This window comes from Euphorbia lathyris, chromosome 10 (assembly GCF_963576675.1).
Source record: "Euphorbia lathyris chromosome 10, ddEupLath1.1, whole genome shotgun sequence".
Lineage (NCBI taxonomy): Eukaryota > Viridiplantae > Streptophyta > Magnoliopsida > Malpighiales > Euphorbiaceae > Euphorbia > Euphorbia lathyris.
Genome location: NC_088919.1, coordinates 42,689,101 through 42,702,997, shown reverse-complemented (window position 1 = coordinate 42,702,997; position 13,897 = coordinate 42,689,101). Strand labels below are relative to the sequence as shown.

The 13,897-nt window shown below is 37.4% G+C and overlaps 2 protein-coding genes across 3 annotated transcripts; one reads left to right on the top strand and one right to left on the bottom strand.

The window, feature by feature from the left end:
* Nucleotides 1-1,167: 1,167 nt before the first annotated feature.
* On the bottom strand, nt 1,168-11,992 carry LOC136209451 (lignin-forming anionic peroxidase-like). The gene is made up of 4 exons (XM_066000913.1): nt 11,777-11,992; nt 11,267-11,455; nt 1,642-1,807; nt 1,168-1,550 (listed from the first exon to the last, which is right to left on the bottom strand). The coding sequence occupies exons 1-4, from the start codon at nt 11,990-11,992 to the stop codon at nt 1,168-1,170; spliced, it is 954 nt and encodes a 317-aa protein (XP_065856985.1).
* On the top strand, nt 2,278-9,608 carry LOC136209039 (uncharacterized). 2 transcript variants are annotated; one of them, XM_066000386.1, is made up of 9 exons: nt 2,278-2,502; nt 3,055-4,212; nt 4,766-5,769; nt 5,863-6,678; nt 6,770-6,888; nt 6,977-8,070; nt 8,422-8,519; nt 9,108-9,240; nt 9,487-9,608. In XM_066000386.1, exons 3-6 carry the CDS (start codon nt 4,776-4,778, stop codon nt 7,475-7,477), a joined length of 2,430 nt encoding a protein of 809 aa, XP_065856458.1. In that variant the 5' UTR covers nt 2,278-2,502; nt 3,055-4,212; nt 4,766-4,775; the 3' UTR covers nt 7,478-8,070; nt 8,422-8,519; nt 9,108-9,240; nt 9,487-9,608. The 2 variants fall into 2 exon arrangements, with proteins under 2 accessions (XP_065856458.1, XP_065856459.1); XM_066000387.1 differs by having other exon boundaries at nt 3,023-4,212.
* Nucleotides 11,993-13,897: the final 1,905 nt, after the last annotated feature.

Below are 13,897 nucleotides of genomic sequence, written 5' to 3'. Positions count from 1 at the left end.
GGGCTAGGTGTGAAGAGACACGAAAATATATCGCAGGTTACTGTGTCTTTCTCGAAAATTCCTTAGTTTCTTGGAAGACTAAGAAACAAAACTCAGTAAGTTATCGACTAAATTTGAATGTCGTGCTATAGGCATGACAACTTGTGAATTGAAATGGATGTTATAAATTCTTAGGAAATTCTGTATACCAGTTAAACTACATATTCAGTTTTATTGCGACAATCAAACAGCCATTCATATTGCAGCAAATCCGGTGTTTTGTGAACGAAGCAAGCACCTTGACATTAATTGTCATTTTGTGCAAGAATATTTGTTAAATGGTTTTTTGGCAACTCGAGATATTTAAACAGAAAGACAACTTGTAGACATCTTTACAAAGCCCTTGACTGGCAATAAAATGCAACCTTCTATAGTCAAAATGGGAGTGTTATCCACTAGTTTGGTAATTTCATCCTGAAAAGCGGTGTGAAGTTTACATATATCAATATATAATAATGAATGTATGATGATGTGGCATTTTATGTAAATTTTATAAATAGGATATAATGTGTTATCAATTAAGCGTGTAAATTTCATCAATGTTGTATAACATTTGCCTTATTTCAAACTTTGGTTTACAACCTTCAAATTTATATATATGACTTTATAGATAACCTCTCACTTTGGTGTACAACTGATCAAAATGACCGGTCAACGTTTGGTTAATGCGACACCTCATCATTTTCATTCAGGTCATTAGCAAAGTGGAACCCACAAATTAAAAAACAATCAATTTTTATTATTTCCCTCTTTTACCCTAAACCCTCCATTTTTCCATTTTCTTCTCTCTATTTCTTTTTCACTCTTCAAATTTCTTTCTTTCTCTAACTTCTATGTCTTTAAATTACTTTCTCTCTCTAATATTTTTTTTCAATCACTAACTTTGTACTTTCTCTAGAGGAACAGTAACAAAGTAAAACAATTTAAAAGCTAATTAACCATAGAACACTATAATTAAAAAAGTTAATTAAATTAACTCTAATAAGCTTCGTCATAAGAATTAATGACACTCAATGGAAAGAATGGAGCAACCAAACCAATGTCAGTCTATTAATGAACAATTGATTGAAGATAAATTACAAATATATTTGTTTTGTTACATCTGATTTTACCATTTTGTACTGAGAACTAGTTAACAACACTGCATATTCTCCTTATCTCTCCCCTCGAAGGATTGATAAGGTTTCCCATTTTGATCATGGCAGATGCAAAATCTGAGTAGAATTTCTTATTATTTCTGCTATATTCCAACACAATATTATCAGTATAACCTCCACTAAAAAGAACCTGATCAGAATGAAGAAGCCCTTTCTTTTCAATCAAATTCTTAAAATATCTGTTATCAAATGAATTAGGAGTCACCAAATCAAGTGCAGCCAAATTCCGGTCACCACCAACAGCAGGACAACTTCGGCGGCGACTTCTTGCAAATCCGGCATCAATGTTACTCTTATTATTGTATATCCTTTCACGAAATGTACCACACTGAGCTTGCCCTAGTGTATGAGAACCTGCAATTTTGAGAAACTCAATTGCTTTATTTCATCCCCAAATTGAAGAACACAATCAATGAAAAGGAAGAAGTGGTAATGGTAATTAAACCTGACAAAGCAACCATGTCTCTAGCAGTGAAACCTTTGGTTTTAAAGCGAGATATAAGTTTATGTAATCCGTCTGAAAAGCTTGGGAGTTCTATGAAAGTTAGGTTTTTATTTGCAGTTTTTGAATCCTTTCTTCCAAGCTTTACACTCCAAGATGGACCTCCAGCCTGATTTTGTTATAAAATGAAGATCATAAATTAATGAGGAAGATATAATCATTTTGAAGGGTAAATTAGGGTACAACTTTTATCCTATTTCACATCTTGTATACAATAACCAGTATTGTGACAGGTCACGCGACCATTTTAAAATTCAAAAGTTGACTGGTAACGCAGAGTGTGAAAAAGACAAATATTGTACAACACGTATATAACACTACAAGAAAAACAAGTAGTAATGACCAAAACTTAATGGATGTATAATAAACCATCATTAAAAGCATTAATTTTTATAATTTTAATGATCGGAATACCTATAATGATCAAATATTGCATTTTTCAGTAACTTAAACAAAATTCAGCTCATTATTATCATTTCCAAAATTTATGGAGGCAAAGTTCCCACCAAAATAAAACAAAAATAAGTGATAATAAATAAAAAACAAATAAAACCCTAAAAGCACATCGTTTCTCTCTCCCTATCTCATAAAGAGAATGCCCCTTTACACAGACTACTTTGGACTCCGCCTCCGCCTCCGCCTCCGCCTCCGCCTCCGTCTCCACCTCGGCTCTGCTTCTGCCTTTGCCTCCGCTTCAGCCTCGAATTCATCTTATACTAGCGGTATATTATTGGTATAATGATCTCTGGTCCACCTTCTAGGGCGGTTCTCAGACTCGTTGCGGCTGAGAGATGAAAAAACTTGGTATGCTTTTCTAACACCCTTCTTTTCTTCTTCTGTTCCTCCTTAAACATATTTTTACCTTTCCATTATCTTAGATTTCACCCTAATCATTATTTAGCAAGACATCACATTTTCTACTAATTGTAGATTCTATTGAAATTTGGGGATTTTATGGATGATATGTGATGATCCCTGAACAGAACATGAAATCCACCGTCTATATCCGGGATGGATTTCCTTTTGAAATTGAGGATGCTGGTTGGGGCGTACCTCTTCGAGGGATGTCCTCAAGTGAGAGAATTCGTGTTTATGTTGATTCATTGCATGGAAATTGATAAGTTTCATCCACCAGCTCTATTTTTGTTTAGGCTTTTCTTCAGTAAAGCCGGCAATCCCCATTGTCTATATCATTCCATCATGCTTGAAGTGGCTCTATAAGTTCCTTCATCACAAAAAATTGTTGTCATTGAATTGTTTAATATGGAAGTCATATATGATTTGTGTGTCCTTGAGCCTTTTGTTTTTTATGATCCCTGAACAGAAATTGTAACCCACCTTCTTTGTCCTGGATAGATTTTCTTTTGAAATTGAGGATGCTGGTTGGGGCGTATCTCATTGAAGGATGTCCGGAGGTGAGAGAATTCATGTTTATGTTGATTCATTGCAAGGAAATTCATAAGTTTCATCCTTGAGCCTTTTGTTTTCTTATGATCCCTGAACACAAATTGAAACTCACTGTCTTTGTCCTGGATGGATTTCCTTTTGAAATTGAGGATGCTGGTTGGGGCGTATCTCTTCGAGGGATGTCCGGAAGTGAGAGAATTCGTGTTTATGTTGATTCATTGCAAGGAAATTCATAAGTGTCATCCACAAGCTTTATATTTGTTTAGGCTTTTCTTCAGTAAAGCTGGCCATCCCCATTGTCTATATCATTCCATGAGGCTTGAAGTGGCTTTATAAGTTCCTTCATCACAAACTTTTTTTGTCATTGAATTGTTTAATATGGAAGTCATGGATGATTTGTGTGTCCTTGAGCCTTTTGTTTTTTATGATCCCTGAACAGAAATTGTAACCCACCGTCTTCGTCCTGGATTGATTTTCTTTTGAAATTGAGGATGCTGGTTGGGGGCATATCTCATTGAAGGATGTCCGGAATTGAGAGAATTCGTGTGTATGTTGATTCATTGCAGGGAAATTCATAAGTTTCATCCACAAGCTTTATATTTGTTTAGGCTTTTCTTTAGTAAAGCCGGCCATGAGCATCTTATGTACTGCTTGAAGTGGCTTTATAAGTTTCTTCATCACAAAAAAATTGTTGTCGTTGCATTATTTAATATGGAAGTCATAGCAGTGTTGTTAAAGGCGCGCCTGAGGCGCGCCTCGGCCAAGGCTCCAGCCTTAGCGCCTCTGGTGACCAAAGGCGGGCGCGGGCAGTAAGGCGCGCGCCTTGGTGCACCTTTGTGCGCCTCAAGCCAGGCACAAGGCGCGCGCCTTGGCGCGCCTTGGCTTCCTTATTGGTAATTTAGGGTATTTTATGATATTTTAGGGTTGAGTTGAGGGTATATTAGGTTTTTAGGGTATTTTAGGGTTTCTAACTTCAAAAAGGAAAAGAAAAGAAAAAAAGTAGCAGACATATCGCACTTAACTCGCAGCTTCCAAAAGTTTGCTCTCCCTCCAACAACGGCTCTTCTTCCATCATCGATCCAACAACGGCTCTTCTTCCATCATCAGGTATGTTTCTTCCTTCTCTTTTGTTTCTTCTTCCTGTACTCTTCCTTATCTTCTCTCTTGTTCTCTGTACTCTGTTTTCCAATTCTTTTTCTGTTCTACTCTTTTTTCTATTATTTTCTTCTCTTCTTTCTATTATTTTCTTCTCTTCTTGCTCTCTTCTTTTTCTATTCTTTCTATGTTCTTTGTTTCTTCCTCTGTGTTTTGTTTCTCTGGTTCTTCCTCTATTCTTGTTTTTTTTTCCAAATTTATGTTAGTGTCTGTTTTTTTTTGCAGTTTCAGTTTGTTTTGAACAACTTTTTTTTCAGTTCCATTTTGGGTTTCTGAATTCATGTGTTTTTTTTCTGTTTGTGTTTCTGTTGTTGTTTTTTCAATTTCTGAATATGTTAGTGTCTATTTCATTTGGAATATTTTATTGTTTATGTTTATGTTTATGTTTCAGATTATGTTATTTGAACATGTTTATATGCTTATGTTTATGTTTCATTTCAATTTCAGAATATGCTATTCAAATGTTTTGATTATAAATGTTTAAGTTTTATGTTATTATGTGTAGGTGAATCGCAATGGCTTCGGCTTCCGGGACTGATAAGCCCAATAGTTCTACAATTGATTGTACTCTTACTTCAAAAGACCCGGGGTGGAAATATTGTAAAATGTTGGAGGCAAAGAATAAGAATGATTTGAATTGTAATTTCTGTGGTATTACATTCAGAGGTGGGATTAGTCGAATCAAACAACACATTGTAGGAGGTTATAGAAATGCGAAGAAGTGTAAGAATGCTCCACAACATGTTTATGATGAGATTGAATCCTCTATGGTGAAGAAGAAGACCGAAAGATCCATTCTTCAAAATCAAAGAGATGCATTTATGGACTTTGAGGATGTAGAAACTTTGGGTGACGATTCGAATGAAGATGATATAGCATTTGAAGTTGAACCATTGAAAAGGAGCAATACCAAACTTGGGAAAAAATCAAAAAGACCACGACAAAAGGGTCAAATAGATTTGTATTTCACACCTAGAGCAGAAAAGGTGGTGAAAAGTAGAAAAGAATCGAAGTTGAAGCAAACAACGATAAATGATGCATGTAAGAAGGAACTGCGAGAAAGAGCATGTTTGGATATTACCAAGTGGATGTATGATGCTGCCATTGCATTCAATGCAGTCAAATACCCGAGTTTTGACGTTATGGTTGAGTCGATAGGTGAATATGGTATTGGTATGAAAGCTCCATCTTACCATGAAGTGCGTGTTCCTTTTCTAAATAAGGTGGTTAATGAAGTGAAGGACTCAATGAAGAGTTATGAAGCTGAATGGTCGAAGTATGGATGCTCGATAATGTCAGATGGCTGGACTGATAAGAGGAGTAGGACTTTGATCAATTTTTTGGTGAATTCTCCGAGTGGGACTGTTTTTATAGAGTCTGTTGATGCTTCTGAACATTCAAAGACAGGAGCTTTGATGTGTTCACTATTTCAAAAGATGGTGGACCGTGTGGGTGTTGAAAATGTGGTTCAAGTTGTTACTGATAGTGCTGCTAACAATGTCAATGCAGGTTAGTGTGGTTTAACGCTTATTTAAGTTTAATTCATGTTTAATGCTTATTTTCAATTTTTATATTTATGGAGTTATGTTTATTTTTTCATAGGTAAAAAGTTAATGAAAGAAAACAAACATTTGTTTTGGACTCCATGTGCTGCACATTGCATTGATTTGATATTGGAGGATATAGGAAAGATGCCTAAAGTTCAACTAACTTTGAAGAAGGGAATAACCTTGAATTCCTACATGTATGTTCGACCGGGTGTAGTGAACATGTTGAGGATGTTCACTAACAAAAGAGATCTTGCTAGGCCCGGGGTGACAAGGTTTGCAACTGCTTTTTTAACATTTCAACGCTTACATCAAGAAAAACATAATCTGAGGAAGATGTTCACTTCAGAACAATGGACAAGTAGCAAGTGGGCAAAAGAGGCCGGTGGTAAAAAAGTTGTTCTAATTGTGATGTCGGATAAATTTTGGACGAATATTCTTTATATCTTAAAGATATTTGGTCCATTGGTTCGTGTTCTTAGATTGGTTGATAGTGAGAAAAGGCCACCGATGGGGTACATTTATGAAGCGATGGATAGAGCTAAAGAAGCCATTGCTAAGGCTTTTGAGAACAGTGAGAAGAAGCAAGAGAAATACAAGGAAGTCTATGAATATATAGACAAAAGATGGAATTGTCAACTTCATCAACCTTTACATGCGGCTGGAAATTATCTTAACCCGGAATACTTCTATTCGAATGATGTCCTCTCGAATGTAGAGGTTTGTAATGGGTTCTATGAATGTGTCCAGAGGCTTTGTCGTAACGATGAGGAGCAAGAAACTATCCTTCAAGAGCTAAGTATGTATCAATATGCAAAAGGGCTGTTTGGGAACCCATTTGCTATTAGGCATCGGAGCACAAAATCTCCAGGTAATATTTAATATTGATTAGTCTTTTGTAATATTAACTAAGTTTTAATTAAAAGTTTCAATTTAAGCTCAATTTTCTATTGATGTAAAAGCTGATTGGTGGACTTGTTATGGAGCTTCCACTCCAACTTTAAGAAATTTTGCTGTGAAAGTGCTAAGCCTCACGTGTAGTGCCTCTGGATGTGAACGGAACTGGAGCATGTTTGAACATGTAAGGGACTTTGTTAGTGTTACTGTTTAGCTTTAGCATCATTCTTAATTTTCAAAATATATGATATATTGTATATTTTATATTTCAGGTTCATACTAAAAAGAGGAATAAGCTTGCTCAAGAACGGTTGAATGATTTAGTGTTTGTGAAGTATAACCGAGCACAAAAGTTTCATCGTGAAACTCGTGACACTATTGATCCTATTTCTTTAAGAGATATAGATGACTCCAATGAATGGTTGATGGGTAGATTGGATGGAGGGGAGTCGGGTGATGATGATGATCTAGTACACCCAAATGAGGGATTGAGATGGGCTCATGTTGGTGATGCTATGGGAGCGGATGAAAGTGCTTATCAAACTAGAGGAGTAGTAAAAAATGCTGCAAATGCATCTAGTTCAAGTGTTAGGTCTCAGGCTAAAGAGAAAGATAAGGGTAAAATGCATCTTATAGATGATGAACCCGACTTTGTAGATGATGAGTACATTGATGAGGAAGGTGACAATGATGAGGAGATTGAGAACCTTATTCAAGAAGCATATGATGATGGAAGTAGTGACGATGATGATGATGATTCTGATGAAGATTAGGAAGGCAGACTAGGAAGTTAAAGATTTCTAGAGTCAAGACTATTAGTTGTTTTAAGTTAGAATTACGAGTTTTAGATTAGGTCTTAGTAGTTAACTAGAACTTAACTAGTGCATTTTATGGTTTATTGTTGGTTTTTGATTATTTATGACTAGTTTTATAAATTTATGATTTTTTTTTTGGTGCGCCTCGAGTCGCTCGGGCGCGCGCCTTAAGTTGCGCCTTGCGCCAAGGCTCCAGGACCCCGCTTGCGCCTTAGTGCGCCTTGCGCCTTTAACAACACTGAGTCATAGTTTATATGTGTGTCCTTCATCCTTTTGTTTTCAATGATCCCTGAACAGAAATTTAGACGCCTCCCTTTTATCCCGCCTGGATTTCCTTTTGAACTTTGGGATGGTGGTTGGAAGGTATAGCTTCATAGGTTGTACCGAGATGAGAGGGTCTGTGTGCATCTTGTTCCAGGCTTGGGAAATTTCAATGATCCTCCACATATTGATATGACTGCCTCTGTTTTGAGAAGGGATAGTCTGTATCTGCAGTTCACAATGAGAGCTGAAGAAGGCAAGGGGATATCTATTTCCAGTGTTGGGGTCAGGTATTAAAGCCATACTTAAATTTATAGTTTCAATTAGTGGCGGAGCCAGGAATTTAGATTTGGGGGGCTAATCTTAGCCCTGGGTTATGAGACCGTTTGGAGATGTTAATAAGTAATATTCATGAACATGTCGAAGATTTACTCTAGTTTTCCAAATTTGGCCTTTGAAACCATGTTCTAAGACATCATCCATAAATAATTGCTATTCTATAGCTTGCTGTCAATAAAAGAATGATTCGGACTGATGTTGCATAAGTTTAAAGGGGATCAAAGATCAAGACTGTTAGGTATGATGGAAGTTCTTTTACTTGCAGCTTGAATCCGCATTTTTTTTTTATCTTGATACTGCAGGTGGAAGATGGAACATTCTTGGAGGAACCAGGGTCTGGTGCAGTAGCCTTAATTGAGAACAAGAGAGTGTCTGTTGGAACACTAGATTGGGTCCAGAGGTATTTTGCATATTCTCTTCTTGCACACATATGCATGTTCCATGTAACTGTATCTTGGAGGAATTCAAATTTGTTGGCCAACACCTGATTGCTCTTGCAACACCTAAGATTTCCTGTGCTGCTTTTGAAATGCCTAGCAACATAATATCATATTGTTCTACTTTATGCTTTATATAAGTCTTTGATTATCGTATTATTTCCCCTCTGACTTGTTGGACATGTCAGCTTTAGCTTTTGGGTCATATGGGTCATATGGTTGTTGGACATGTTAAATACCTATCAGCTTTAGCTTTTGGGTCGTATGGTTGTTGGACATGTTAAATGCCCCACATGCTTAATTGATGAGCTATATGGCTCCTATATATGTCAGACAATCCTCCTCTTTTGAGGTTCTTTTGGGGTGAGTTAGGTCCTTGTTTGTATGGTATCAAAGCCTCTTAGACCAACTCAGTATGGGATAAGTGTCTATTTGGGAAATTCTGTGAAAGATGAGACATTTGAAGTCTCCCTAATTCTCAAAAGATTCATATTCTGATAGATATTCCTGCATATCGTATACTGAGTTGGGAATAATATGCTTTGATGCAGACTAACTTCTAGCGAGGGATGGTTGGAAGCTGATGCTCTAACTTTAGCTGCTGGTGTGGAATCCAATACTATTCATCCTGTTGGAAAAGCTATAGTAAAAGCTGCTCAGGCTGTCAATTTGCAAAGTCCAGAGGTACATTCAAAGCTTAAAGAATTTGACTGTCAATTTCATATTCATTTCTACTCAAATGTTAGACGTTCATGGCCCCTCAATCAGCCTGTAGTTTGCATTATATTGTTGACTATTGAAAACTGGAACTGCTTTAGTTGTTTTGGTTTTTACTTAAGGCATGAATTTTCAGCCTGCAACTAATTTTCACTCCACTCCATACCTTTCTGCAAATTTTCTAATCATGCTTGAATTATTCTTGTGCTAGAGTCAAGTAGCAGCTGGAAGCATAAACCTTAATGGAACTCTAACAGTTGCAGTGCAGAGACCGGGTGGCGAGACTGACATCGGAGACATTGTTCGTTTGGTAGAAGAACCGCAAAGCAGAGAAGCTCCTGTGTAACGGCTAGCAGACAAGGTCTCTTTTCTCCATAGTTCTGATATTATTTTTCTGTTGTGACTATCAAAGTTTCTAGGGTGGTGGATTTTTTGTATCATTTTATTGATTTTGCTAAGTTATTTCCACATTTCTATCTTCTAGTTGCTGTGATGCACAGGTACAATAATTGACATTATTTTACCTTAGGATCATTGATGCATAGTTGCATCTTTTCTTTGCCTTTTCCTGAGATTAAGATGCTTTTCTCTTAGGCAGTGATAGGTTCCCAACCTGAAGTGATATATCTAATTACATAATGTCTTTGATATTTTAGGTTTTTATGTATAGATTATTTGTGTTCATCTTGGCAGTGTCATTCAATTATGGGCTTGTTTTCTTAATATTTCCCTCTTTCATCTTTTTTTTACTGATTATTTTTCCATTTAAAGTCTCTGATTTGGTATCCAAAGTGCAAATGAACGAGAAGAGTGTTCACATGAAAACATGTTATTAGTAGTGATATATTCATGGAATTTACCCTGCTTGGTTCTCCTAATCCATTTCACCATGGGAATCCCATTTCACTGGCTCTGCAGCTCTCTTGCAGCATTTTGGTATGGCACTCAGTAATATCTAATTCTCTAGTCATCTGGTGATGTTGCTTCTGCAGAAAGCTGCTCAATGTTGAGATCTTGAAATTGAAATATTGTTGGTCACCTCATTATCCGATCTGTTTGACACTGATGAATATCATTGCAGGTTATTGCTTGCCCATGTGCACGGGGACTAGCTACACCTACTGCAGTGCTGGTATATACTCTCCATGCTACCCCCTTTCAGGATGGATAATTAGAGATTTTGGTCGTTCATAGCCTTCATTTTCTTCCCATTTTCCTTCCCTCCTCTTGTGTTTTTTAATTGTTTCTCTAAAACTTTTTTGGTGGAATGCATGATTTGTGTACATTGGCATTGATTTCTGTAATAGGTAATTCTATGTCTCTGCTATGAGGGGTTTTTTACAGGGTCTCAAATCTTAGAACAAGAGATCACTCGTGGCTATCAAGAGGTTTTTACAGGGTTTCAGATCTTAGAACAAGTGATATCTCATGGCTATTTGTTTGCATACTGATTCAATTTTATCAATGTTTATATAATATAGTCATATATTTACTTCTTTTTTAACCGTGTTTTGGAATTATTTAAGTTATTTTAATTTATTTGAGAGTCGAGTTACCTAATTTAGAGTAGCTCCCTTCAATCCAAATCAGATTTTTAATCATTATAAATAATTTTAATAAGAGGCTTTTTAATTATTATAAATATTTCTAATGAGTGGATTTTAAATCATTGTAAACATTTCTAATGAGTGTATTTTTAATTATTATAAATACTTCTAATGAGTGTATTTTTAATCATTATAAATACTTTTAATTAGTGTATTTTTTATCATTATACATACTTTTGGTAAAGGTAAATGTCCACTCATTGTAAGTTAATAATGAGCGGAATTATTCCGCTCACTAATACTTTTAGTAAGAAGGGCTTCCTCAAGGGGAATATTCCGCTCATTAAAAACATTTAATGAGTGGAATTAGACTTTTAGTGATGGTATTACCTGTCATTAAATCCCCTTTTTCTTGTAGTGTAATTTAGGCTAATTTTGGAACATACATATACAGAGGCATCTCTTGCAGCCACAGCGATGATATCAGCCCAGGAAACGACACCAGGGCATAGCTTCTCTACTTTAGATTTGGCATTGTCTATAACTTCATAACCCCTTACTGAATTATTTGGAATTGCAGTCTTTTCACCCTCTTCTGATGATGTCTCGTTAAGCAAGATTGAGGCGTCACATCCCTACAAAATCAAGTAATTAAACACTATTAGAGATTAATATAAGATATATGTTTGGGCCTTAACTATCGGCTTGAGCTGTTGGTTAAAACGGTTCCATGACATGGTATCAAAGCCTCTTAGACCAAAGGGTCGAGGGTTTGAGTCCTCGTAACCTCGTTAATTGTGTAATTAAAAACACATGGTGGGATGTATCCAAAATTAATATAAAATATATGTTTTGACCTTAACTATCAATTTGAACGGTTGATTAAAACGGTTCCATGACAATATTCTACAGAACCAGATTGGTTAATTTGGAATTAACACTCATGGAATAATAACCTGAACAAAGCAATCATGGAAATGCAAGCGAATGAGAGAGGCAGCCATTCTTTTTTCTTGTGCAATTGCTGTCCTGACTGACTTTGGTATAGCAAATAGTGCTTTTGGACATGATTTTTCATAGTATTTAGAGGAGAGGTGAGCTTGGATTGCCATGACATTGATCAACAATAACATAAAGATTAACAGAGCTCCAGTTTGAGGTGAAGTTGCCATATCAGATGCTTTTGATTTCAGAAATTATAAGGTTAGAGAAGAAGCAGGCTGCTCTACCTTATATAGATTATTATTTTTCCGCAATTATAGAACCATTTATAATGTCAATATCACTTGTTTGTCTTATCGGATACCAAAGCTTTGACTTGGTATTTGAAAATTTCTCCTACTATTAATTCAGATTTCTTTAAAGATTAGTGAGACTAAATATTTGCCGTCTTACTTAGTTATAACCAGACGAAAACAAATATAAAAGGATTCCTCCTAATCTCAAAAGGGTATTTGATATAGATTGAAAGCGATAAATGGAGGTTTTAATCGTAAACCAACAAAGATCTTCTTCTCTAGCTAGACTAGAAGGAGTGAATCCCGATAAACAAAGGTATAAACCTTAATCTCAAAGAGAAATGATATTTGATTGATTAAAAGTTGTCTTATCCTTACAAAATGAGGGTTTAAATACACCCTCTAAAAGATAACAAAGGACAGGGACTACCCCTACTAGGGTTACAATACAGTTATTAATAAGAGGGTAAGATAGGTAATGCGCCCATACAACAGGACCAGAGGTGCAGGTACAGAGCGTCAGAGGTTGTTGGTGAATTCCTTCGGCAGGAAGTAAACTTGAGATCCGCCCAGTGTAGTTGTTGGTACGCCTCATGGCGTACGCCTAGATCCGCCCCGCTCGCGTGTCCAGGGGATCCGCCCTCTTAGATACAACCTCTGTGGGAACGCCGAGAGGAGGTCCGCCAAGGCACATGTTATTATTGATCCCAGTTAGGATGTCCGCATCATTCTCTCCTTCTTTAAAAGAATTCGGCACTGGCTTGTCTGTGTTGTTCTCCAAAGGGCCATCTGACTTCCACGGGCTAAGGCCACGAACATTGAACGCCGGTGAGACTTTACCAAGCCAATTTGGCAAGGCTATGTGATAGGCATTGGCATTGACCTTCTTGGTGATCTTATATGGCCCGTACTTTCTCGGTCGAAGCTTGCTGCTTGTGGCGTTGGCGAGTCTCTCTTTTCCCAAGTGTACCATAACCTCATCTCCCACTTCGAACTGTAGGTCCCTGCGGTGCTCATCCGCCTTAGCTTTTAGTTTCTGGTTTCTCTCCTCAAGAGTCTCCTTCACCTCTTGGTGCATCTGGACATAGTCTTTGGCTAGCTGGTTTGCAGTCACGTTTCCTTTGGGAAGATGGGCTATATCAAGGACGTGATTCGGGGTCTTAGTGTATACCACCTCAAAGGGTGACTTCCCAGTTCCCGAGTGTACAGATCCATTGTAGGCGAACTCAGCTTGTGCTAAAACCACGTCCCACATCCTGGGCTTATCCTTACATTTGCTGCGCAGTAAGTTTCCCAGAGTCCGATTGACCACTTCTGTCTGTCCGTCTGTCTGAGGGTGGGCGGTGGTACTAAACTTCAGAGAAGTATCAAAAAGAGCCCACAAGGTCCGCCAGAAGTGACTCAGGAACCTCGTGTCACGGTTTGAGACAATGCTCTTCGGTACGCCATGTAGCCTGACGATCTCTTTGAAGAATAGCTTGGCAGTTGCTGAGGCGTCGTTAGTCTTACGGCATGGTATGAAGTGTGCCATTTTCGAAAACCGGTCAACAACCACAAAGATGGAATCCATGCCTCTCTGAGTTCTGGGTAACCCTAGGACAAAATCCATGGACAGATCCTCCCATATGGTTTCTGGTACAGGCAAGGGTAGCTGTAAGCCAGCATTTGTAGCGTGTCCTTTGGCAGTCTGGTAGATATAGCATCGTTCTACCAGGTACGCCACATCTCTTCTCATTTTGGGCCAAAAATAACGGGAACTCAGTGCTTCATATGTCTTGTCTCGCCCAAAATGTCCCCCCCAGGGATCCGCCATATAGATCACGGACAACCTTCTCGCGG

Bases quoted from the DNA above. Each gene is read 5' to 3' on its own strand.
- LOC136209451 (XM_066000913.1), bottom strand. From the start codon at position 11,992: ATGGCAACTTCACCTCAAACTGGAGCTCTGTTAATCTTTATGTTATTG. The intron at 1,808-11,266 runs GTATGTTCCAAA...TAACAAAATCAG, and splicing joins CAAGAGATGCCTCTGTATAT to GCTGGAGGTCCATCTTGGAG. The intron at 1,551-1,641 runs GTTTAATTACCA...TCAAAATTGCAG, and splicing joins AGACATGGTTGCTTTGTCAG to GTTCTCATACACTAGGGCAA.
- LOC136209039 (XM_066000386.1), top strand. From the start codon at position 4,776: ATGGCTTCGGCTTCCGGGACTGATAAGCCCAATAGTTCTACAATTGAT. The intron at 5,770-5,862 runs GTTAGTGTGGTT...ATTTTTTCATAG, and splicing joins TGCTAACAATGTCAATGCAG to GTAAAAAGTTAATGAAAGAA. The intron at 6,679-6,769 runs GTAATATTTAAT...TTGATGTAAAAG, and splicing joins TCGGAGCACAAAATCTCCAG to CTGATTGGTGGACTTGTTAT.